Genomic DNA, 27,299 nt, shown 5'->3' with positions numbered 1-27,299 from the left:
ACCTTCACTTCCAAATGGCGGACTTCCTGTTGGGTTTAGGACATGGCCATAATAGACTTTTATGTGCGCCTCCGAACGCTAGATATGTGTTCGAGTTTTTATACATGTAGGTCATACCCATCTCGGGGCTCGCGTTTCTCATTTTTCTAGGTGGCGCTACTGAGCCAATTTTCCCTGGACATGTCTCACGGACATTAAAATACGTAAATTTTCACCAGACCTGACGCGTCTGCAAAATTTCATGAGTTTTCGAGCATGTTTAGGCCCTCAAAAGGCCGATTCATTTGCCGAAATAATAATAATAATAATAATAATAATAATAATAATAATAATTAAAGCTGCAAGCAGCGATATGAGGGCCCTCGCACCCCCGGCACGTCGAGCCAAGCCCAACACCTAAAACCAGCGCTTCCGATCTGATGTCACATTGATGGAATTCATGCATTTAACCACCAGCTAAAATTTCATCTCATTCAACCATTATTATAGTCGTCCCACTAGGTGGCGCTCTAACCATTACTGACAAATGGCATAACAAACATTTCCGAGCTCGAGTCTCATCACGCCTGCAACCTTTGGGAGAGATTGGACATTGTGTTTTTGAGCGACAGCAGGTTACTGCTTTTTGGCGAGTGATTGAAACTCCACGTGCCGCCATGACCACCCCGTTTCCCTGAACGTAAAAAGCTTCGCAATTTAACATCACAAAGGTCTTTAGATTCCACACACAGGAGATCGCGTAAATCTAATGAAATCCCTTGGAGGAGTTCGTCAAAGTATGAGGCCTGAAAAGAGGGGTTTATGTCGCCAAATTTACACATTAATTTTAAAATGGCTGACTTCCTGTTGGATTTGGGATATTGCTCCAAGAGACTTTTTTGTACATCTTGATATCTCCAATAAGCTTGCCAGGTTTCAAACTCATACATAAAACACAGAGCAGGGGCTGTTGTTTTGAAATTTTGTAGGGGCGCTGTGGAGCCATTTTGCGCTGTTCAAGGAAAATCAACATATAAAAGAAATCCTCATCACATTAGAGGGTGCGCCAAATTTCAAGACTTTTTAAACTTTTCAAGCCCCTCAAAAGCCACTTCATCTTTCATGGTGAACTGCGTTGCCACCAGGGTGCGCCTGCTCAGTTTATAGTCACAATTTTCTCACTGAAGCATCAAGAGGGACTGATGGTGATATTCACCGCTTTTGAGGTGGCCACGATGAACCTGTGAAAATCAGTACAACAAAATGAAAGACATGACATTTCCTGGTGCCACTAGGTGGCGCTCTACGTATTCCTGACAATGGGCATATCAATCTGTTCAGGGCGGGTCTGACATCATCCCTGTAAAATCTGGTACTGATCACATTGGATTTCATTGAGTTACACTAATTTGTTTCTTCATGGCGAGACCTCAATGTTCGCCATGCTGCTGGGGTCACACCCTTCAGCGAAAACTCACAGTTTTCTCTGTAACCCAAGACCAACTCCTTAAGGCTTTCCTGGAGAAATTTGAGGCTGCAGATGTCACCCATTACAATACTGTACCCCAAAGTGTAAAACATGACATTTCCTGTTCCCACTAGGTGGCGCTGTCCCTGATGTCAAATATGGCAGTTGAAATATGTTCAGTGGTGGAGCCTTATCATATGTGTCCACTTTGGTCAAGGTCGGACAATGTATGACAGAACGAGAGGCAATAAGATTTTCATGGCGAGTCATCGAAATTGCCGTGGCGCCACGGCCTCACAGTAACCCGAAAACTCAAAAGCTCCGCAATTTAACATGGCCCAGGTGTGTAGTTGACACTGACCAAATATGAAGCTTGTACGATGAAATTCCAATGAGGAGTTCGCAAAAGTTCGAGGCATGGAAATGGCAAAATTAGAGCCAAAATGTCACCTTCACTTCCAAATGGCGGACTTCCTGTTGGGTTTAGGACATGGCCATAATAGACTTTTTGTGCGTCTCCGAACGTTAGATATGTGTTCGAGTTTTATACATGTAGGTCATACCCATCTCGGGGCTCTCGTTTCTCATTTTTCTAGGTGGCGCTACTGAGCCAATTTTCCCTGGACATGTCTACGGACATTAAAATACGTAAATTTTCACCAGACCTGACGCGTCTGCAAAATTTCATGAGTTTTCGAGCATGTTTAGGCCCTCAAAAGGCCGATTCATTTGCCGAAATAATAATAATAATAATAATAATAATAATAATAATAATAATAATAATAATAATAATAATAATAATAATAATAAGAAACAGAGCAGATACAATAGGGCCTTCGCACTTTTGTGCTCGGGCCCTAATAATTAAAGCTGCAAGCAGCGATATGAGGGCCCTCGCACCCCCGGCGCGTCGAGCCAAGCCCAACACCTAAAACCAGCGCTTCCGATCTGATGTCACTTTGATGGAATTCATGCATTTAACCACCAGCTAAAATTTCATCTCATTCAACCATTATTATAGTCGTCCCACTAGGTGGCGCTCTAACCATTACTGACAAATGGCATAACAAACATTTCCGAGCTCGAGTCTCATCACGCCTGCGACCTTTGGGAGAGATTGGACATTGTGTTTTTGAGTGACAGCAGATTACTGCTTTTTGGCGAGGATTGAAACTCCACGTGCCGCCATGACCACCCCTGCTTCCCTGAACGTAAAAGCTTCGCAATTTAACATCACAAAGGTCTTTAGATTCCACACACAGGAGATCGCGTAAATCGAATGAAATCCCTTGGAGGAGTTCGTCAAAGTATGAGGCCTGAAAAGAGGGAAAATGTCGCCAAATTTACACATTAATTTTAAAATGGCTGACTTCCTGTTGGATTTGGGATATTGCTCCAAGAGACTTTTTGTACATCTTGATATCTCCAATAAGCTTGCCAGGTTTCAAACTCATACATAAAACACAGAGCAGGGGCTGTTGTTTTGAAATTTTGTAGGGGGCGCTGTGGAGCCATTTTGCGCTGTTCAAGGAAAATGAACATATAAAAAGAAATCCCTCATCACATTAGAGGTGTGCGCCAAATTTCAAGACTTTTTAAACTTTTCAAGCCCCTCAAAAGCCACTTCATCTTTCATGGTGAACTGCGCTGCCACCAGGGTGTGCCGCTCAGTTTATAGTCACAATTTTCTCACTGAAGCATCAAGAGGGACTGATGGTGATATTCACCGCTTTTGAGGTGGCCACGATGAACCTGTGAAAATCAGTACAACAAAATGAAAGACATGACATTTCCTGGTGCCACTAGGTGGCGCTCTACGTATTCCTGACAATGGGCATATCAATCTGTTCAGGGCGGGTCTGACATCATCCCTGTAAAATCTGGTACTGATCAGATTGGATTTCATTGAGTTACACTAATTTGTTTCTTCATGGCGAGACCTCAATGTTCGCCATGCTGCTGGGTCACACCCTTCAGCGAAAACTCACAGTTTTCTCTGTAACCCAAGACCAACTCCTTAAGGCTTTCCTGGAGAAATTTGAGGCTGCAGATGTCACCCATTACAATACTGTACCCCAAAGTGTAAAACATGACATTTCCTGTTCCCACTAGGTGGCGCTGTCCCTGATGTCAAATATGGCAGTTGAAATATGTTCAGGGGTGGAGCCTTATCATATGTGTCCACTTTGGTCAAGGTCGGACAATGTATGACAGAACGAGAGGCAATAAGATTTTCATGGCGAGTCATCGAAATTCGCCGTGGCGCCACGGCCTCACAGTAACCCGAAAACTCAAAAGCTCCGCAATTTAACATGGCCCAGGTGTGTAGTTGACACTGACCAAATATGAAGCTTGTACGATGAAATTCCAATGAGGAGTTCGCAAAAGTTCGAGGCATGGAAATGGCAAAATTAGAGCCAAAATGTCACCTTCACTTCCAAATGGCGGACTTCCTGTTGGGTTTAGGACATGGCCATAATAGACTTTTATGTGCGTCTCCGAACGTTAGATATGTGTTCGAGTTTTATACATGTAGGTCATACCCATCTCGGGGCTCGCGTTTCTCATTTTTCTAGGTGGCGCTACTGAGCCAATTTTATCTGGACATGTCTCACGGACATTAAAATACGTAAATTTTCACCAGACCTGACGCTGTGTGCAAAATTTCATGAGTTTTCGAGCATGTTTAGGCCCTCAAAAGGCCGATTCATTTGCCGAAATAATAATAATAATAATAATAATAATAATAATAATAATTAAAGCTGCAAGCAGCGATATGAGGGCCCTCGCACCCCCGGCGCGTCGAGCCAAGCCCAACACCTAAAACCAGCGCTTCCGATCTGATGTCACATTGATGGAATTCATGCATTTAACCACCAGCTAAAATTTCATCTCATTCAACCATTATTATAGTCGTCCCACTAGGTGGCGCTCTAACCATTACTGACAAATGGCATAACAAACATTTCCGAGCTCGAGTCTCATCACGCCTGCGACCTTTGGGAGAGATTGGACATTGTGTTTTTGAGCGACAGCAGGTTACTGCTTTTTGGCGAGGGATTGAAACTCCACGTGCCGCCATGACCACCCCGTTTCCCTGAACGTAAAAAGCTTCGCAATTTAACATCACAAAGGTCTTTAGATTCCACACACAGGAGATCGCGTAAATCTAATGAAATCCCTTGGAGGAGTTCGTCAAAGTATGAGGCCTGAAAAGAGGGAAAATGTCGCCAAATTTACACATTGATTTTAAAATGGCTGACTTCCTGTTGGATTTGGGATATTGCTCCAAGAGACTTTTTTGTACATCTTGATATCTCCAATAAGCTTGCCAGGTTTCAAACTCATACATAAAACACAGAGCAGGGGCTGTTGTTTTGAAATTTTGTAGGGGCGCTGTGGAGCCATTTTGCGCTGTTCAAGGAAAATGAACATATAAAAAGAAATCCTCATCACATTAGAGGTGTGCGCCAAATTTCAAGACTTTTTAAACTTTTCAAGCCCCTCAAAAGCCACTTCATCTTTCATGGTGAACTGCGCTGCCACCAGGGTGCGCCGTTCAGTTTATAGTCACAATTTTCTCACTGAAGCATCAAGAGGGACTGATGGTGATATTCACCGCTTTTGAGGTGGCCACGATGAACCTGTGAAAATCAGTACAACAAAATGAAAGACATGACATTTCCTGGTGCCACTAGGTGGCGCTCTACGTATTCCTGACAATGGGCATATCAATCTGTTCAGGGCGGGTCTGACATCATCCCTGTAAAATCTGGTACTGATCACATTGGATTTCATTGAGTTACACTAATTTGTTTCTTCATGGCGAGACCTCAATGTTCGCCATGCTGCTGGGGTCACACCCTTCAGCGAAAACTCACAGTTTTCTCTGTAACCCAAGACCAACTCCTTAAGGCTTTCCTGGAGAAATTTGAGGCTGCAGATGTCACCCATTACAATACTGTACCCCAAAGTGTAAAACATGACATTTCCTGTTCCCACTAGGTGGCGCTGTCCCTGGTGTCAAATATGGCAGTTGAAATATGTTCAGGGCTGGAGCCTTATCATATGTGTCCACTTTGGTCAAGGTCGGACAATGTATGACAGAACGAGAGGCAATAAGATTTTCATGGCGAGTCATTGAAATTACGCCGTGGCGCCACGGCCTCACAGTAACCCGAAAACTCAAAAGCTCCGCAATTTAACATGGCCCAGGTGTGTAGTTGACACTGACCAAATATGAAGCTTGTACGATGAAATTCCAATGAGGAGTTCGCAAAAGTTCGAGGCATGGAAATGGCAAAATTAGAGCCAAAATGTCACCTTCACTTCCAAATGGCGGACTTCCTGTTGGGTTTAGGACATGGCCATAATAGACTTTTATGTGCGTCTCCGAATGTTAGATATGTGTTCGAGTTTTATACATGTAGGTCATACCCATCTCGGGGCTCGCGTTTCTCATTTTTCTAGGTGGCGCTACTGAGCCAATTTTCCCTGGACATGTCTACGGACATTAAAATACGTAATTTTCACCAGACCTGACGCGTCTGCAAAATTTCATGAGTTTTCGAGCATGTTTAGGCCCTCAAAAGGCCGATTCATTTGCCGAAATAATAATAATAATAATAATAATAATAATAATAATAATAATAATAATAATAATAATAAGAAGAAACAGAGCAGATACAATAGGGCCTTCGCACTTTTGTGCTCGGGCCCTAATAATAATAATAATAATAATAATAATAATAATAATAAGAAACAGAGCAGATACAATAGGGCCTTCGCACTTTTGTGCTCGGGCCCTAATAATAATAATTAAAGCTGCAAGCAGCATTATGAGGGCCCTCGCGCACTCGGCACGTCGGGGCCACGCCCAACACCTACAACCAGCACGTCCGATCTGATGTCACATTGATGGAATTCATGCCTAGAACCACCAGCTAACGATTCATCTCATTCAATCATTATTATAGTCGTCCCACTAGGTGGCGCTCTAACCATTACTGACAAATGGGATAACAAACATTTCCGACCTTGAGTCTCATCACGCCTGCGAACGTTGGGAGAGATTGGACATTGTGTTTTTGAGTGACAGCAGATTACTGCTTTTTGGCGAGGATTGAAACTCCACGTGCCGCCATGGCCACCCCGTTTCCCTGAACGTAAAAAGCTTCGCAATTTAACATCACAAAGGTCTTTAGATTACACACACAGGAGATCGGTTTAATCTGATGAAATCCCTTGGAGGAGTTCGTCAAAGTATGAGGCCTGAAAAGAGGCGAAAAAGTGGCTAAAATTACACCTTAATTTTAAAATGGCTGACTTCCTGTTGGATTTGGGATATTGCTCCAAGAGACTTTTTGTACATCTTGATATCCTCCATAAGCTTACCAGGTTTCAGACTTATAAATAAAACACAGAGCAGGGGCTGATGTTTAGAAATTTTGTAGGGGGCGCTGTGGAGCCATTTTGCACTATTCACGGAAAATGATCAGATAACAACAAAGCCCTCATCACATTGGAGGTTTGGGCCAAATTCCAAGACTTTTTAAAATTTCCAAGCCCCTCAAAAGCCACTTCGTCTTTCATGGTGAACCGCGTTGCCACCAGGGTGCGCCGTTCAGTTTAAAGTCACAATTTTCGCACAGAAGCATCATGAAGGACTGATGGTGATACTCATCGCTTTTGAGGTGGCCACGATGAACCTGTGAAAATCAGTACAACAAAATGAAAGACACGACATTTCCTGTTGCCACTAGGTGGCGCTCTATGTATTCCTGACAATGGGCATATCAATCTGTTCAGGGCGGGTCTGACATCATCCCTTTAAAGTCTGGTACTGATCAGACTGGATTTCATTGAGTTATACTAATTTGTTTCTTCATGGCGAGACATCAAAGTTCGCCATGCTGCAGGGGTCACACCCTTTCGCGAAAACTCACAGTTTTCACTGTAAGCCAAGACCAACTCCTTAAGGCTTTCCTGGAAAAATTTGAGGCTGCAAATGTCACGCATCACAATACTATACCCCAAAGTGTAAAACATGACACTTCCTGTTCCCACTAGGTGGCGCTGTCCCTGGTGTCAAATATGGCAGTTGAAATATGTTCAGGGCTGGAGCCTTATCATATGTGTGCTCTTTGGTCCACGTCGGACCATGTATGAGGGAATGAGAGACAATAAGATTTTCATGGCGAGTCATCGAAATTCGCCGTGGCGCCACGTCCTCACCGTATCGCGAAAACTCAAAAGCTCCGCAATTTAACATGGCCCAGGTGTGTAGTTGGCACTGTCCACATATGAAGTTTCTATGACAAAATCCCAAGGAGGAGTTCGAAAAAGTTCGAGGCATGGAAATGGCAAAATTGGAGCCAAAATGTCACCTTCACTTCGAAATGGCGGACTTCCTGTTGGGTCTGCGTCAATGGTCCCATTGACTTTTTTGTTCGTCTTGGCATGATACACATGTGTGCCAAATTTCATACATGTAGCTCAAAAGATGTGTTCGTAGGGCTGCATTTAACAACGCATAGGTGGCGCTACAGAGCCATTTCCCAGTGCTCATATATAAAACCATTAAAATACAAAATTTTTCACCAGACCTGGCATGTGTGTGCAAATTTCATGAGTTTTGAGCATGTTAAAGCCCTCAAAAGGCAATTCATTTCAATGAAAAATAATAATAATAATAATAATAATAATAATAATAATAATAATAATAATAATAATAATAAACAGAGCAGATACAATAGGGCCTTCGCACTCGAAGTGCTCGGGCCCTAATTAAAGCTGCAAGCAGCGATATGAGGGCCCTCGCACCCCCGGCGCGTCGAGCCAAGCCCAACACCTAAAACCAGCGCTTCCGATCTGATGTCACATTGATGGAATTCATGCATTTAACCACCAGCTAAAATTTCATCTCATTCAACCATTATTATAGTCGTCCCACTAGGTGGCGCTCTAACCATTACTGACAAATGGCATAACAAACATTTCCGAGCTCGAGTCTCATCACGCCTGCGACCTTTGGGAGAGATTGGACATTGTGTTTTTGAGCGACAGCAGGTTACTGCTTTTTGGCGAGTGATTGAAACTCCACGTGCCGCCATGACCACCCCGTTTCCCAGAACGTAAAAAGCTTCGCAATTTAACATCACAAAGGTCTTTAGATTCCACACACAGGAGATCGCGTAAATCTAATGAAATCCCTTGGAGGAGTTCGTCAAAGTATGAGGCCTGAAAAGAGGGGAAAATGTCGCCAAATTTACACATTAATTTTAAAATGGCTGACTTCCTGTTGGATTTGGGATATTGCTCCAAGAGACTTTTTTGTACATCTTGATATCTCCAATAAGCTTGCCAGGTTTCAAACTCATACATAAAACACAGAGCAGGGGCTGTTGTTTTGAAATTTTGTAGGGGGCGCTGTGGAGCCATTTTGCGCTCTTCAAGGAAAATGAACATATAAAAGAAATCCCTCATCACATTAGAGGTGTGCGCCAAATTTCAAGACTTTTAAACTTTTCAAGCCCCTCAAAAGCCACTTCATCTTTCATGGTGAACTGCGCTGCCACCAGGGTGCGCCGTTCAGTTTATAGTCACAATTTTCTCACTGAAGCATCAAGAGGGACTGATGGTGATATTCACCGCTTTTGAGGTGGCCATGATGAACCTGTGAAAATCAGTACAACAAAATGAAAGACATGACATTTCCTGGTGCCACTAGGTGGCGCTCTACGTATTCCTGACAATGGGCATATCAATCTGTTCAGGGCGGGTCTGACATCATCCCTGTAAAATGTGGTACTGATCAGATTGGATTTCATTGAGTTACACTAATTTGTTTCTTCATGGCGAGACCTCAATGTTCGCCATGCTGCTGGGGTCACACCCTTCAGCGAAAACTCACAGTTTTCTCTGTAACCCAAGACCAACTCCTTAAGGCTTTCCTGGAGAAATTTGAGGCTGCAGATGTCACCCATTACAATACTGTACCCCAAAGTGTAAAACATGACATTTCCTGTTCCCACTAGGTGGCGCTGTCCCTGGTGTCAAATATGGCAGTTGAAATATGTTCAGGGTGGAGCCTTATCATATGTGTCCACTTTGGTCAAGGTCGGACAATGTATGACAGAACGAGAGGCAATAAGATTTTCATGGCGAGTCATCGAAATTCGCCGTGGCGCCACGGCCTCACAGTAACCCGAAAACTCAAAAGCTCCGCAATTTAACATGGCCCAGGTGTGTAGTTGACACTGACCAAATATGAAGCTTGTACGATGAAATTCCAATGAGGAGTTCGCAAAAGTTCGAGGCATGGAAATGGCAAAATTAGAGCCAAAATGTCACCTTCACTTCCAAATGGCGGACTTCCTGTTGGGTTTAGGACATGGCCATAATAGACTTTTATGTGCGTCTCCGAACGTTAGATAAGTGTTCCGAGTTTTATACATGTAGGTCATACCCATCTCGGGGCTCGCGTTTCTCATTTTTCTAGGTGGCGCTACTGAGCCAATTTTCCCTGGACATGTCTAGGGACATTAAAATACGTAAATTTTCACCAGACCTGACGCGTCTGCAAAATTTCATGAGTTTTCGAGCATGTTTAGGCCCTCAAAAGGCCGATTCATTTGCCGAAAATAATAATAATAATAATAATAATAATAATAATAATAATAATAATAATTAAAGCTGCAAGCAGCGATATGAGGGCCCTCGCACTTTTGGCGCGTCGAGCCAAGCCCAACACCTAAAACCAGCGCTTCCGATCTGATGTCACATTGATGGAATTCATGCATTTAACCACCAGCTAAAATTTCATCTCATTCAACCATTATTATAGTCATCCCACTAGGTGGCGCTCTAACCATTACTGACAAATGGCATAACAAACATTTCCGAGCTCGAGTCTCATCACGCCTGCGACCTTTGGGAGAGATTGGACATTGTGTTTTTGAGCGACAGCAGGTTACTGCTTTTTGGCGAGTGATTGAAACTCCACGTGCCGCCATGACCACCCCGTTTCCCTGAACGTAAAAGCTTCGCAATTTAACATCACAAAGGTCTTTAGATTCCACACACAGGAGATCGCGTAAATCTAATGAAATCCCTTGGAGGAGTTCGTCAAAGTATGAGGCCTGAAAAGAGGGAAAATGTCACCAAATTTACACATTAATTTTAAAATGGCTGACTTCCTGTTGGATTTGGGATATTGCTCCAAGAGACTTTTTGTACATCTTGATATCTCCAATAAGCTTGCCAGGTTTCAAACTCATACATAAAACACAGAGCAGGGGCTGTTGTTTTGAAATTTTGTAGGGGGCGCTGTGGAGCCATTTTGCGCTGTTCAAGGAAAAGGAACATATAAAAGAAATCCTCATCACATTAGAGGTGTGCGCCAAATTTCAAGACTTTTAAACTTTTCAAGCCCCTCAAAAGCCACTTCATCTTTCATGGTGAACAGCGTTGCCACCAGGGTGCGCCGTTCAGTTTATAGTCACAATTTTCTCACTGAAGCATCAAGAGGGACTGATGGTGATATTCACCGCTTTTGAGGTGGCCACGATGAACCTGTGAAAATCAGTACAACAAAATGAAAGACATGACATTTCCTGGTGCCACTAGGTGGCGCTCTCACCTATTCCTGACAATGGGCATATCAATCTGTTCAGGGCGGGTCTGACATCATCCCTGTAAAATCTGGTACTGATCACATTGGATTTCATTGAGTTACACTAATTTGTTTCTTCATGGCGAGACCTCAATGTTCGCCATGCTGCTGGGGTCACACCCTTCAGCAAAAACTCACAGTTTTCTCTGTAACCCAAGACCAACTCCTTAAGGCTTTCCTGGAGAAATTTGAGGCTGCAGATGTCACCCATTACAATACTGTACCCCAAAGTGTAAAACATGACATTTCCTGTTCCCACTAGGTGGCGCTGTCCCTGATGTCAAATATGGCAGTTGAAATATGTTCAGGGGTGGAGCCTTATCATATGTGTCCACTTTGGTCAAGGTCGGACAATGTATGACAGAACGAGAGGCAATAAGATTTTCATGGCGAGTCATCGAAATTGGCCGTGGCGCCACGGCCTCACAGTAACCCGAAAACTCAAAGCTCCGCAATTTAACATGGCCCAGGTGTGTAGTTGACACTGACCAAATATGAAGCTTGTACGATGAAATTCCAATGAGGAGTTCGCAAAAGTTCGAGGCATGGAAATGGCAAAATTAGAGCCAAAATGTCACCTTCACTTCCAAATGGCGGACTTCCTGTTGGGTTTAGGACATGGCCATAATAGACTTTTTTGTGCGTCTCCGAACGTTAGATATGTGTTCCGAGTTTTATACATGTAGGTCATACCCATCTCGGGGCTCGCGTTTCTCATTTTTCTAGGTGGCGCTACTGAGCCAATTTTCCCTGGACATGTCTACGGACAATAAAATACGTAAATTTTCACCAGACCTGACGCGTCTGCAAAATTTCATGAGTTTTCGAGCATGTTTAGGCCCTCAAAAGGCCGATTCATTTGCCGAAATAATAATAATAATAATAATAATAATAATAATAATAATAATAATAATAATAATAATAATAATAATAAGAAACAGAGCAGATACAATAGGGCCTTCGCACTTTTGTGCTCGGGCCCTAATAATAAGAAACAGAGCAGATACAATAGGGCCTTCGCACTTTTGTGCTCGGGCCCTAATTAAAGCTGCAAGCAGCGTTATGAGGGCCCTCGCACCCCGGCACGTCGAGCCACGCTCAACACCTAAGACCAGCGCGTCCGATCTGATATCACATTGATGGAATTCATGCATTTAACCACCAGCTAACATTTCATCTCATTCAATCATGATTATAGTCGTCCCACTAGGTGGCGCTCTAAGCATTACTGACAAATGGCATAACAAACATTTCCGTGCTTGAGTCTCATCACGCTTGCGACCTTTGGGAGAGATTGGACATTGTGTTTTTGAGTGACAGCAGATTACTGCTTTTTGGCGAGGGATTGAAACTCCACGTGCCGCCATGGCCACCCCGTTTCTCTTAACGTAAAAAGCTTCGCAATTTAACATCACAAAGGTCTTTAGATTCCACACACAGGAGATCGGGTTAATCTGATGAAATCCCTTGGAGGAGTTCGTCAAAGTATGAGGCCTGAAAAGAGGCGAAAAAGTGGCTAAAATTACACCTTAAATTTAAAATGGCTGACTTCCTGTTGGATTTGGGATATTGCTCCAAGAGACTTTTTTGTACATCTTGATATCCTCCATAAGCTTACCAGGTTTCAGACTTAAAAATAAAACACAGAGCAGGGGCTGATGTTTTGAAATTTTGTAGGGGGCGCTGTGGAGCCATTTTGCACTATTCAATGAAAATGATCACATAACAAGAAAGCCCTCATCACATTGGAGGTTTGGGCCAAATTCCAAGACTTTTTAAACTTTCCAAGCCCCTCAAAAGCCACTTCGTCTTTCATGGTGAACCGCGTTGCCACCAGGGTGCGCCGTTCAGTTTAAAGTCACAATTTTCGCACAGAAGCATCATGAAGGACTGATGGTGATATTCACCGCTTTTGAGGTGGCCACGATGAACCTGTGAAAATCAGTAGAAGAAAATGAAAGCCATGACATTTCCTGTTGCCACTAGGTGGCGCTCTACGTATTCCTGACAATGGGCATATCAATCTGTTCAGGGCGGGTCTGACATCATCCCTGTAAAATCTGGTACTGATCAGATTGGATTTCATTGAGTTACACTAATTTGTTTCTTCATGGCGAGACCTCAATGTTCGCCATGCTGCTGGGGTCACACCCTTCAGCAAAAACTCACAGTTTTCTCTGTAACCCAAGACCAACTCCTTAAGGCTTTCCTGGAGAAATTTGAGGCTGCAGATGTCACCCATTACAATACTGTACCCCAAAGTGTAAAACATGACATTTCCTGTTCCCACTAGGTGGCGCTGTCCCTGATGTCAAATATGGCAGTTGAAATATGTTCAGGGGTGGAGCCTTATCATATGTGTCCACTTTGGTCAAGGTCGGACAATGTATGACAGAACGAGAGGCAATAAGATTTTCATGGCGAGTCATCGAAATTCGCCGTGGCGCCACCACGGCCTCACCGTATCCCGAAAACTCAAAAGCTCCGCAATTTAACATGGCCCAGGTGTGTAGTTGACACTGACCAAATATGAAGCTTGTACAATGAAATTCCAATGAGGAGTTCGAAAAGTTCGAGGCATGGAAATGGCAAAATTAGAGCCAAAATGTCACCTTCACTTCCAAATGGCGGACTTCCTGTTGGGTTTAGGACATGGCCATAATAGACTTTTTTGTGCGTCTCCGAACGTTAGATATGTCTTCCGAGTTTTATACATGTAGGTCATACCCATCTCGGGGGCTCGCGTTTCTCATTTTTCTAGGTGGCGCTACTGAGCCAATTTTCCCTGGACATGTCTACGGACATTAAAATACGTAAATTTTCACCAGACCTGACGCGTGTGCAAAATTTCATGAGTTTTTGAGCATGTTTAGGCCCTCAAAAGGCCGATTCATTTGCCGAAAATAATAATAATAATAATAATAATAATAATAATAATAATAATAATAATAATAATAAGAAACAGAGCAGATACAATAGGGCCTTCGCACTTTTGTGCTCGGGCCCTAATAATAATAAGAAACAGAGCAGATACAATAGGGCCTTCGCACTTTTGTGCTCGGGCCCTAATAATAAACAGAGCAGATACAATAGGGCCTTCGCACTCTCGGTGCTCGGGCCCTAATAATAATAATAAACAGAGCAGATACAATAGGGCCTTCGCACTCTCGGTGCTCGGGCCCTAATAAACAGAGCAGATACAATAGGGCCTTCGCACTCTCAGTGCTCGGGCCCTAATAAAATGTGTAACATATTCTCTCAGGCACATTCACCCCATATTCCTGCATACACAAGAAAAAAAGGCATTAATTTTTAAAGGTAGGGTGACCATATTTTGATTTCCAAAAAAGAGGACACCTGGCCCAGTCATGAAGAACTTTGATAATACTGTTTGCCTAAAGAAAAATTTAACATATTTAAACGATGCCTTCTCTGTGCGGTTAATGAATGGTGAAACAAAAATGTCATATACGCTTTTACAAGTCAACAAGGGCAAAAAAATAACTTAAAAACCTCTGGAATTAAATAATGGTACAGAGATGAGGCCTCATCTGTATAAGAAAAATTACCAGTACCGGGACGGTACGAGGGAAATTTCTTTTGCAGTTCGTCTGAAAAGCTGCAGTTGCGCGTTGGCATCTTTTAAACATCACCAGGCGCACTACTGTGCGCTGTCTGACCCGTCTGTGAGCACAGAACAACAACTCACAAAGCCGCAGCTCGGGGATGACGTCACACATATGGGTCCTCTGTAGAAAAACCCAGACATTTTCATGAATCTCGAAAATCCCCCCGGACAGAACGTGAAAAGTGGACATGTCCGGGGAAAAGAGGATGGTTGGTCACCCTATTTAAAGGTCTATTAGTTTTTAGTTCTTTAAAGACCTGCTTTACAAAATTATATAAACATATTTTTATGGTAGTTTCATTTTAATGGAAAGGATAAATATCAACCAATCCAGAAAAAACACATTACATAAAAGTTATATATTAAGATCGTGGAGTGGCCTATCCAGTCTCCAGACCTCCGTCCTATAGAAATATAAACAATTTAGTTCCTATATAGATGAGTGGGACAAAACCCCTCCTGAGATTTGTGCAATCCTGGGCCCTGTTTCAGAAAGCCGGTTTAGAAAACTCAGAGTTAAAAATGATACTCAGGGTTGAGTAACCCCGAACTGTCCAACTCGGAATATTCGGTTTCAGAAAGGCTGATAACAATTAGTTCAATCAACGCGGAGTTGCTTTAACCCCAAGTTAAGCACGCGCATAAAGCCCTGATTAGTGGAGCACAGATTAAGCGAGTCACCATGGAGACGGAGGGAAAGAAGGCGCGGCCAATGTATTTTACAGCGCTTGAGGCCGAAATTCTGATGGCAGCATATGCCGATAACATGCAAATTTTGCGGAAAAAAAGTAACACAGCCTCAGCTGCAAAAGAAAGGGAGCATGCATGGCAATACATAGCCGACAGAGTCAATGCGTGAGTGTTAATTTAAAAATTGATCTAGGATTTCCACCCATTTAACACGTTATTTTATTATATTTCATTTTATTTTTTATTTTATACATTTTATTTTGTGATGTGATGTGAGCGCATGTGCAACCCAACAGGCCCCAAACGTTCCTGGCAGCAAGTAAAAATGAAATATAAAAAATGTAGAGGAAGAGGGTCCAGCCACTTCTCCAACAAACCTTTCCTCAGTAAGATGTTCAGCACTGATTTACAACCAACCTAAGTAGGCATGTACTATGAATGTCAATGCTATTTTCTGTGTTTCAATAGCTCCCTGTAAAGCAGCTGTACAAGACCTGTTTGATCAAGAAAATAAAAAATGCTTTTTGGAAATGGAACACTTCAAGCAGCAGAATGGAATGTGAGTGCCATCTATACAGCCAATCACGCCTGGGAACCCTGAAAATAAATGTAAAATCTAAGTAGTAGTTCAAGTATCACCACATCATGAATTAAGTTTTGTTCATCCTGATACCTGCAATTTTGTGGAATCCCTCTTTGATAAATCTTGTGGGTCTATGACCGGGGAACACCACAAACGAGTACAGGAGACGTTTCAGTGCAACTGTAACATTCCTGACTGCCCGACAGACGGTAGCCTACGTGCTCAGCGTCACCAATATTATACAGAAAGCTCCCGTTTGCAAAAAAAAACGAAGTGCAATACAAATAATATGTACAGAACTGAGAGAATGTCCGCGATGTGTGTTACGACCCGGCTCAAGGCCGCAACATAAAAGAAGATGAATACCAGTTTGTGGGTGAGAAGAGGTTGGCTAAAAATGGCTGGTGCCACTAAGGCAAACACAACAAAAGAGATTGACAAAATGGTAAACGGAGAACTAAACTATACTGGGAAAACTAAACTACTAACCCTGAACAGAAACACAAACCTGAACACAAATAACCGCGAGCAGGAAACAGATGACGGTTGGGCAGCAGGGAAACACACGGATGAGACATGGTGGATACACAGACGGACCAGCCAAAAAAAACTACAAAGACAGAGGACGCGACTTAAATACACACAGGGAAACACAGGGAGATTGCACACAGGTGGGGAACACAGCTGGGAATAATCAACAAGACGAGACAGAGGTAAAACTGAACACACTCACATGAGACGCAGACCTTCACAATAAAACAGGAAACGAGAACAAATCCTTGAACATAACATAAAACAAAACACTGACAACATTAAATCATAACATGTGTCACATGAGCAATATAAGGCCTGAGGATGTTATTCAAATAAATTATCGATTGTGCTGAAAAACGGTAACGTTCACACAGAAAATCATCAGGAAATGATAAAATGTCCAAACGCGCTCTAATCACTCTCTCCCGGCGGAGAGCTCTGCGGAGAATTTGGGCTTCAACATCTACTGGCTCTTCAAGGAAGGGGCACGCCATATCTGACACTTCCTACAGTCAGGTTTCCGACAAAGAGGCGGAGAAGTTCAGGGTTAGTTGAAGTAAACCTGCTAGGGGGCAGGTTAGCTTCACGGAGTGTGTCGTCATAGTAACTCACTCAGAATTAATCTAAACTTGCTTTGTGAAACCGAAAACCCAGAGTTTTCGTTAACTCAGGGTATACTTACTCAGAGTTTGCACTAAACCGGCTTTCTGAAACAGGGCCCTGGTGACCAACTAAAAGAAGTGTATGTTTATATATATTATTATAAATTAATATCCAGAACTTTAGAATGAGTATTACTGTCACCATGCACTGTGACTGATTTTTGAGGTTTAGCTCTTATATTAACCATAGGAGTGGGGAGTGTCCATAAAAATAGATTTTTAGTAATGTCTAAATGTTAATACTAGAGAGTCCTTTTTAAACCTGAAGGGTAGAAATAATATTTGGACATTATATTATTATTAAAGTGTTACATTATTTTTCAGAATTTCGTATGTTGACCGATAGTATGAGGGAGGTGCAACTATCAGGGCAATGTTATCTGGTACCTCTCAGTGGTTGGATTCATTACTCATAAAAAAATGACTTATTACTTGCACAAGCAAGGAAGCAACAATATCATTGATTGATTAGTATCTTTAATGCATTACATTACTGCAATGTAAGCAAATGTGCATTAAAATAGTGTGCAGATTTGTAAAGCAATGTTTGGACCTGAAAACGCAAATGTCAACATTTGTTTACGAAGCAGAAGGAATTTATCAAAGGGCTTCAGGCAACTTTATACATCAGTGTAACTTGTAAATTCTTTCCCTGCCTTTGTCACAAACCTTGAAATAAATTTCTCACCAGATAAATTTGGGGACAACAGTGACCATGACGTCTAATGGTAGACAAGCAACTGATGGACAGCAACAAACCTTTCAGGGCACTGACCAATCAGATCAGCAGGCTACAGACCAGACTCTGCCTCTTCAGGCAAATGGGACCAATCGAGGAGGACCTAGAGTGATCCGGATCACACATCAGACGATGGAGCCTGTAGTCATGATGCAGATGAACATTCATGGTACGTGTGCTCCAGTTCCTTCATAGAACTGACTGTACACATGAAGTTCTGCAATTTGTCTGATGCCAGTATTATACATGAAACTGTTCTAAAACAGAGGTTAAACTCTTTCTTTGGTTATTTACTGTATACATTTGTTTATTTGGATAAATAGGTCTTATCTAATTAAATCAAACAATTACAGTAATCTGCAAACATTATTTTCAGATGGGTCACAATTTCATTATTGTGGATCATTTAGAAATCTGGGTCGATCTATTGATCTTCTAATGGCTGCTTTCATTAGCTGAAATGAGTGTGTGCACATTACATTTGAAACAGCTATTGTGTGCTCTGTGGTTATTTTTGATGAGTGTATCAGTTCCCCTGCTGTGAAGCTAAAAGAGTTGTGATGTTGTTGAATAGGTGAATCAGCTGCAGGGTCTCAGATACCAGGACAACCAAATGCCGCAGCTACTCGACAACCTGGTGAGTGAAATGTCAACATTCATTTTCTTGGCAAATGAATGTTGATTTCGTTAGTGAGTTGTTGCTTAAACAGTGCAGTATAGATGTTTTCCCCCTTTTTGTAACACCTTTGGCCAAGTTGACTTCAAGTGCACTCACTCAATTAAGTTTAGTCCTCTCCTTGTTCTCAGGCACAGCACCTGCCCACTTCACAGAATTACCTCCTGAGTTCATGCAGGCAATTGTGCACCAGTTTTCTCACCAACCCACTGCCATGGCTGCTGCGCCCTCATCAAGCCACCCAGTGCACATGATTTCTGGTTCTGACTCAACACCCAGTGCACAGACAGCTGCTTCACCGCTGCTCCCCAACACCCCTGTACAGGGTAGGGTAGTCCTCACCAGGCCATCCTTGTCCACCCACATCAACCAGCCTGTGGGAAATACCATCAACCTGAGGGCTACAGGTGGCCAGCAACCAGGACAGGTAACCCACCGCAGAGTGTGAGGAGATACAGATTGAACATCACAAACATATTGTTCTTAAAAAGTGACACACAAATGATTTGATTATCGACTGTCAGCTAATTTTAGAACCTTCCGATACATCTTACAACGCACTGAATTATGTAGAATAACTGTTGTGCGATAAGCATATATTCGCTGGTATAGCTCTACACTCTTTGCCTTTTTGTAAACAGGGCATGGCTCTGGGTCCCTCCTCTCTCACCCAGATGATCAGTGGTCTGGTTGGACAGCTTCTGATGCTGGAGCATCCAGGTCAGTGTCATTGGTGTCACATGGCATCACTTCCTTTTCCTGTTACAATGCACAGTGGTATTTTTGTGTAGCTCATCTGTGTAGCCAGTTTAATTAAAAGCTTTTTTTCACAGTATTCATTCACTGTGTCTTTAGAGATTCACTATGTTAGCTTAGCGTATAGCTGACTGACTAGCAGCATGGGCTCTTCACCTGTCCTTCCTGCACTTTCATGCTCAGTGTGTCAGATGTTTAGTTACTTCTCAGCATCCTTTACTAAAAACAATACTTCTAATAAATGTAGCCTGTTTACAGCTCTGAATGCCAGGATAACTGATAACCTGGCTTCACACCCTTGGAAAGAATCAGTAAAAAAAAGTAGGATAAAGGACATATAAACAGTGTCTCTAAAACAAACTGTGTGACGACTAGTTTGGGGAGCAATAAAAATAATAGTAATATTGACTTTTATCAGTATTGGCCTCAAAAATGTAATATTATTTTTTTGTGTTTTTCTAACTCTCTAGGTGATCCTTCAGCGAACTCTCAGTCCTCCCTGTCTACCTCTTCCATGTTTGTTTCCAGCACTGCTTCTCCTCCCTTTCCCTCAGCTAACACATCTGGACAGACAGCCACCCGCACCACAAGTACTACCTCAGTCGGTCAGCCAGGAGAGCCCAGCCCAGAGGGAAATATGGCTCAGCTCTTGGGATCTCTACTGGGAGCAGCAGGGTTGGGTGGTCCTGGCTCTGGATTGGCTCCATCCATCACTGTGACACTACCAGGGGTTCCTGGCTTCTTCCAGAGCGAGAGCGTGTCAGACTTGGCACCATTGAGTTCAGATATAATGACAGAAAACTAGAATTAAACATTTCTGAGTAGGATGCACAGTTACTTTCTTATAAAGTAAAAATAGTATAAAGAAACTGACTTTAACATGTACACATTGGTACATTATGGCAATTGTGTATAAAATGAATACATTATAACTCAACTGCTTTTATTTTATACAAGTATTATGTCTATATCGTCTTGATGCATTCTCAATCATCCAGGAAAGTAAATCTCCAAAAGTTGAATCTGTTCATCTGGACGTAGCGTTTTGTGGGAGAAACGTTTCGTCACTCATCCAAGTGACTTCTTCAGTCTCAGCTGACTGCAGGTTTCCCCAAACCTTATAAACAGTACATTTTGGTTTGGGGAAACCTGCAGTCAGCTGAGACTGAAGAAGTCACTTGGATGAGTGACGAAACGTTTCTCCCACAAAACGCTACGTCCAGATGAACAGATTCAACTTTTGGAGATATTATGTCTATAACTAAAGTGTAGTAAACAAGTTAATATAAATTTTCAGAAGTGCTTGGTGGCTCCTGTTACGGGTTCAGATATTGAGGATGGGCACAAAAACAACCATGGTCCAGAAGAGTCGGTCAAACAATGATTTTTAATGAACACACGCGCGTGGGAGATGTACGCTGCAACATCAGCTGTAAATCTCAAAATGGTGGAGCATTGCTCAAACTCTTATAGCCTCTAGTGGCCCCCACCTAGTCATAAAAGCCTAAACATTCACATTCTTTCTCTCACACGGCGCCTAAGTTATGACCTTGGCTCCCTGTTTATCTGCTCCTGCTGAGATGGGGCAGAAAACCTCTCCGGTATGTTCTGTTCTCTTCTAATCAGACGAATAAGGCCATGACTCTCTAAACACAATATTTCTTCTAACTCAGCAGTATAATGCATCATAAAACAATATCATTCATTCACAATAAATCAGCAGTCCAATGTAATACAAATCAGTTTAACAAATGTAATAGTTATCACCTTCTTCTAATTCAGGAGAATAATGCAAACTAAAACTACATAATATTTTCACCATCTTTAATTAGGGGTATAACATGGCATAAGGTAATATTATAATCCCACACTGCCCAGTTCACTTTCAGATAAAACCTCCTTAATAAGCAGACTTGTTTGTCCTGAGAATTCAGGTTTTTCCAATTAGACGATCTTTATGTAAATATTTTTTAACTTTTAAATGCTAACTTTCTGTCTTCAGAAAGCTCTTTCTTTGCCCTTTTCACACCTACAGCTAATTTCACCCATTAATCCAATATGGATGTAGGATTTGACTGTGGGGAATAAGCCAGAGTACCTCGATGGTAGAACATCCAAACTCTACACAGAAAGGCACCAGGTGGTAGATTCAAACCCAGGAATTTCTTGCTTTGACCCCACAGTCCTAACCAATGCACCACTGTGCTGCCCGTGTGCGGTCTTTTAGCCAATCAGAGGTCACATGATTCTTACGAAGACGGAATGTGGTGTTGCAGATTTGCAGTACCTGATGGCAAAAGGGTGAAACAAACAAAACGAGTGTCATCAATGTTAATTTCACAATAATGATTCTTATATCTGCACATCTGTTACGTCCCCACATGAAGTGCTGCAAGGCCATCAGCAGCGCTAGGGCTTCCTTCTCTATGGTGGAGTAGTTTAGCTGATGGCGCTTGAACTTTACAGAATAGTAGCAGACCGGGTGACACACACCCTCTGCGTCGTCCTGTAACAGCACCGCACCAGCTCCGGTGGCACTGGCGTCAACTTCCAGTTTGAAAGGCTGAGAGAAGTTGGGGGCTGCCAAGACCGGGGCACTGCAAAGGAGAGATTTTGCAGCCTCAAATGCATGCTGGCATTCCCCTGACCACTCAAAAGGGATTTTGGGGCTACATAGCCTTGTCAAAGGGGCCACAACTACTGCAAAGTTCTTGCAAAAACAGCGATAGTATCCAGTCAAGCCCAAGAACCGCTTTAGCTCCCGCCTAGTGGTTGGGGCCGGGTAGCTGAGGACAGCCTCGACTTTCGCCTCCACCGGGCGAACCTGCCCAAACCCACCTGCTTTCCCAGGTACGTGACTGTTGCTTTGGCAAATTCGCACTTAGCGAGATTTAGAGTTAGCGTGGCTTCAGCCAATCGCTGAAACAGTGATTGCAGGATGGCCACATGCTCTTCCCACGTGTCCGTGTATATCACTACATCATCCAAGTACACATTACACCGAGGCACATCCCCCAACACCAGCTGCATTAAACGCTGAAATGTGGCCGGAGCATTTTTCATGCCAAACGCCATCACGGTGTACTGCATGAAATGGTCGGGTGTGACAAATGCAGAAATGTCAGAGGCTCTGGGGGTCAGAGGCACCTGCCAATACCCTTTAAGAAGGTCCAGTTTGGAAATGTATTTGGCAGGACCTATATTGTCAATGCAATCCTCCATACGAGGAAGGGGAAAAGAATCAGAGACGGTCACTGCATTTACCTTCCGGTAGTCGGTGCAGAAACGTGGGGTGCCATCAGACTTAGGCGTAAGCAAACACGGGGAGCTCCAAGGGCTGTGGCTTGGTTGTGCCAAACCGTTGTCTACTAAATAACTGACTTCCTTCTTCATCACCTCGCGCTTTCCCATGGGGCAGCGGTACGCATGCTGTTTGATTGGGGGTTGCATCACCAACGTTGATATCATGTTCACAGACACTAGTACGCGAGGGCACATCACCAAAGAGAGAAGGGTAGGAGTGCAGTAGGCTAAGCACATCGTTGCACTGTGAAGGTGAAAGATGAGACAAGTGGGCCGTTACCTTGGCTAAATAAGCCGAATTCGCCAACCGCCCACACTGTTGTCCCTCAGATAGCATTTGCAGATCATCGTCAGCACTCGCCTCTACGCTCAGCACGGCAGCAGAGACAGAACTGGGGGTTGCTGCGCTGGCAACAGTCTCGTGGGTTTCCCTATCATGGTAGGGCTTCAACATGTTAATGTGACACAGGCGAGTTTTCCACCTGCGTTCTGGGGTACTGAGGACATAATCTGTCTCAGACACCTTCCTCACTATAACATACGGTCCCGCAAAACGGGCCGAAAGAGCAGAACCAGGCATCGGTAGCAACACTAGGACTTTGTCTCCAGCCTGAAAATGTCTTTTTACAGCTTTTCTGTCATACCATTTCTTCATGCTTGCCTGGGATGCACACAGGGCCTCTTTTGCTAATGAGGTAGCTTGTTGCCATCGATCCCTACACGTCTTCACAAAATCTACCATGTTAGTTTTTGGAACACCCCCACTAAGGAACTTCTCTTTCAACACCTTTAGTGGGCCCCGCACATCGTGGCCAAACACAAGGGTAGCCGGGCTGACCCCTAAGGACTCCTGCTTGGCATCGCGTATCGCAAACAGCACGAAGGGGACGCCTTCATCCCAACTTTTGCCCGTGTCATGGCAGTACTTTTTCAGCATGGCCTTAAGTGTTTGGTGCCAACGCTCAAGTGCACCCTGCGACTCTGGGTGGTAAGCACTAGACACGGAATGAGAAATGCCAAGGGAGATTAAAGTCTGTTTAAATGCTCGGGATAAGAAGTTAGTTCCCTGGTCCGTTTGCACTGTTTTTGGGAGACCAAAGGTGGTAAAAAACTTGATTAGCGCCTTAGTAATGTTTGCAGTGGTGATCCTCCGCAGAGGAATTGCTGCAGAATACGGTCATATGTTTTAGTTATCCCCAAATGTCCTGACCATGAATGGTCATGGGCTAATTGTAGCACATGCTGACGCAAACTAGCCGGGACCACTATCTGTTGGACTACACTCCAGTCCTCCCCTGGCTTTGAGGTCCACCTGCGCATTAACAATCCATCACAAACAACAAATGTCTGCTTCCTATCTCCTGTCGGACCATCACTCTCATCTACGGCGGCAAAACATTTGGCTAATGACGGGTCCTTTTTCTGAGCGATCATAAGGGCCTCCCGCGTGAGGAGAGGGGGGGCTGCAGGTTCAGGAGCAGGCTCAGCTACTTCTTGAGCCAGTTCCTTGGCATCAGGACCCACCTCCTCCTTGGAGGGCATCACATCCTTTTCCAAAATAGAGCCGACCACTGACTCTGACAAGTCAACCACTTCTTCCTGCCGATGGGCATGTGACCGGGTAAGAACACCTACAGGAAATACATCCGGGTGCTGCCGGCTTAAAGCATCTGACAAAGGACTTGGGCCAGGGGTCTTTGTGACCTCTGGGGTAGGATAAACCTTCCCACCTGCAATGTCATTGCCCATTATGAAATCCACGCCATCAATCGGGAAGCAAGGACACACAGCCACAGGAAAAACACCACTTACTAGGCCACTCTGCACCCAAATACGATGGAGGGGGGCGGGCACATAAGTCATCCCAACGCCTCTAACAATAACATCAGTACCGCTGGCAGTCTTTTCATCACAGGCCAGTGCACTGGCCAGTATGAGGGACTGTGAGCCACCTGTGTCACGTAAGATGGTCACAGTACACTCATCTTTAGGCTCACCAGAGAGCGACACTGCTCCTTTAAAAATGAAGGGTTTAAAGCATTCATCAGGAGTCTCAGTGCTAAGGGGTCTGTTAACAGGAGAAGCGATTTTAATCAGCCCCATCCCTTTTGACTTATGTGGTGTTGAGGCTGGCTGCCTTCGCCTGTAGGCCTCGCAGTCTGCTATTAAATGGCCAGATTTAAAACAGTAAAAACATTTCCGGTCTGACCTGGGACGAGGCACAGGCACCTCCCCCCTTGTGCCTTGCTCACCACTAGCACCGCTAGCCTTCGCTAGTGTGTCGCGTCGCTCTTGCTTAACGATACTGGCTTTATGGACTGGTGCGAACTCGTCAGCCAGTGTCGCGGCCTGCTGCAACGTGGAGACTTTCTGTTCATTCAGATATACTGCCGTGCGCTCGGAGACGCAGTTTTTAAATTCCTCAATGAGAATTAACTCCCGTACCAAAACTAGGTCTGCAGCTTTACAGGCCATACACCATCGGTCAACGAGGACACTATTTTCCCTTGCGAAATCCAGGAAGGATTGACCCTGCACCTTTTTCAACCCCCGAAACCGCTGCCTATAAGCCTCGGGGACTAGTTCGTAGGCTAACAGGATAGCACTTTTTAGTTTGTTGTAATCCAAACTGCATTCAGCGGACAACGAGGAACAAACCTCCTGTGTCTTGCCCACCAGCTTGCACTGCAGCAGGATGGCCCACGCATCCCGTGGCCAACGCAAGGCTGTTGCTATCCGCTCAAATGATTCAAAGTAAACCTCCACCTCAGTGTCACGAAACACAGGGACCAGACGACTATTCCTGCCTACATCAAACTGCACCTCTGTCTGTGACAGCGAGGCCGCCACAGGAGGGGAGGAGGCCTGCTGGAGTTCCAGCTGTCGCAGCTTGACCTTAGTCTCCGCCTCCACCTTCTTCAACTCAACCTCCCTGGCCCTAGCCAGTTCCGCGTCCAAACGCCTAAGCTCTATTTCCCTTTTCAGCTGGAACTCTCTCTCGAGCTGCTCCTTTTCCAGCTGGAGACGAGCCAGACGGACTTTGTGCCTAGCATCCTGCTTAGAACCCTCTGATGACTGGGTGGAGAGTGGATCAAAACGGGGCAGCGTCATTGGCCCGCCCTCGGGCAGCCCCTGGCCCACAGGTGTAGACACTGATGGTTCTACGACCTGGCTTGGAACATGAGGCGCTGCACTTGGTCCAGCCGGACCGAGTGTGCTCGGGGGTTGCATTACAACCACCCCCTTCCCCAACAACCCCGACACCAGAGTGGCCTTCAGCTCCGCTTTGTGTAGACCAGTGGAGACACTGATCCCGTAATGTGTTGCCACCTCCTGCAGATCCCTCTTCCTACAAACATCCAGCACAGCGAGCGACGGCTTTGCCGTAAACCCAGCAATATCAAAAGTGGCCATGAAAACTTAAATTGGCCCAAAACACATAAGATAACCACTGTCCGGAGTGGAAGAATATTTTACTGCTATTATTTGCTGCTATTTTTATAATCATCATTACCATTTCATTATTAAGAGTGATGTTGCATGCAGATGCATTCAGATGTTCAAATATATTGGTATTATATTAGTCTTTATTACAAGTCCAGTAAGAACCACTTTAAATGGTTGAGTTGAATCTATAATTTTAAAGGCTTTTGAATGTTTTTATATTCTTATACATAGTCTTCAGTGGGTGAGAGACTGAGTTGCAGGGACAGGAAACACGTCTGCAAGGCATGCTTTTGCAGAAGTGAAACTGAAAGCAGACTCTGAATGCAAGTACTGTGAGTAGGATATGAAACTGTATTAAGCTTTTAGTAGAGGCTTTTGATTAAAACATTTATTCAGTAGATTACATATATAGTTCCAGTTAGGTTATTATATGCAAGGATGAGCCTCTGTTCTGGTGAAAGGTCAGAAGTGCAGCGGGTGAGATGTGAGAGCATGTAAGGGCGAGACACCCATAAACACACATACAGACACATATAGTGAGAGAGGTCATGACACGTACGCAGTACACAGCACGCACGCGCCCCCGCACGTGCACGCACACACATATTAGGTAGACTCATTTAGGTAAGAGTTTATAACTGCAAAGTTTGGGTGCGTACGTGGTAGTCCGTTCCAGGAAGTACACCAGATGTCCCAGAAGATAAGCGACAGCGAAGACAGCTGAGAGGAAGCACCTGGCTTCGACCCGAAGAAGATGTTCTGTTTTAAACTATGTTAAAAGTCATTGTGGTTTTGGGGTGACGTATGCTTTGTTTGAGTCTGCCTGGTAACAGGAAGACTGCCAACCCTATAAAACCTTTGTTCTGACTATCGTAAGCAGCTCAATACTGAATCTGAACAGTGTTGGCTCCGCATATGTGTATTCATTAAAATGTCGTCTAATTTGCACCCGGCTGGATCTGTGGTTATTTTTGGATTCCCCCTCAATATTCTGAACCTTAACACCACCCAAGGGCCACACAACCCCTTTACTACCCAACCAAAAAAAACAGGCAAAACAAAATGTGTTGTGTCAAGTCAACCATTAACTAAAATACTACCAACCCTCTCCCCAGTCCTGCCTACTCAGAATCTAGCCTCACCTAGCTTCTGGAGCATACC

At 43.9% G+C, this 27,299-nt stretch overlaps 1 protein-coding gene across 2 annotated transcripts in view; it reads left to right on the top strand.

Annotated features, from left to right (window-relative positions):
- LOC116332816 (large proline-rich protein BAG6-like) overlaps nt 1-20,394 on the top strand; it is a 47,879-nt gene extending 27,485 nt beyond the window's left edge. For both annotated transcript variants that reach the window (XM_039605200.1, XM_039605199.1), the window contains exons 9-13: nt 17,909-18,125; nt 18,531-18,593; nt 18,764-19,059; nt 19,274-19,352; nt 19,859-20,394. In XM_039605200.1, coding sequence (XP_039461134.1) covers nt 17,909-18,125; nt 18,531-18,593; nt 18,764-19,059; nt 19,274-19,352; nt 19,859-20,193 — 990 coding nt within the window. In that variant the 3' untranslated portion in view covers nt 20,194-20,394. The remainder of the gene's footprint in view (nt 1-17,908; nt 18,126-18,530; nt 18,594-18,763; nt 19,060-19,273; nt 19,353-19,858) is intronic.
- Nucleotides 20,395-27,299: the final 6,905 nt, after the last annotated feature.

This window comes from Oreochromis aureus, linkage group 22 (genome assembly GCF_013358895.1).
Source record: "Oreochromis aureus strain Israel breed Guangdong linkage group 22, ZZ_aureus, whole genome shotgun sequence".
Taxonomy (NCBI): domain Eukaryota; kingdom Metazoa; phylum Chordata; class Actinopteri; order Cichliformes; family Cichlidae; genus Oreochromis; species Oreochromis aureus.
Note: the sequence above shows the minus strand (reverse complement) of the source record. Positions and strands in the feature narration are given on the sequence as shown.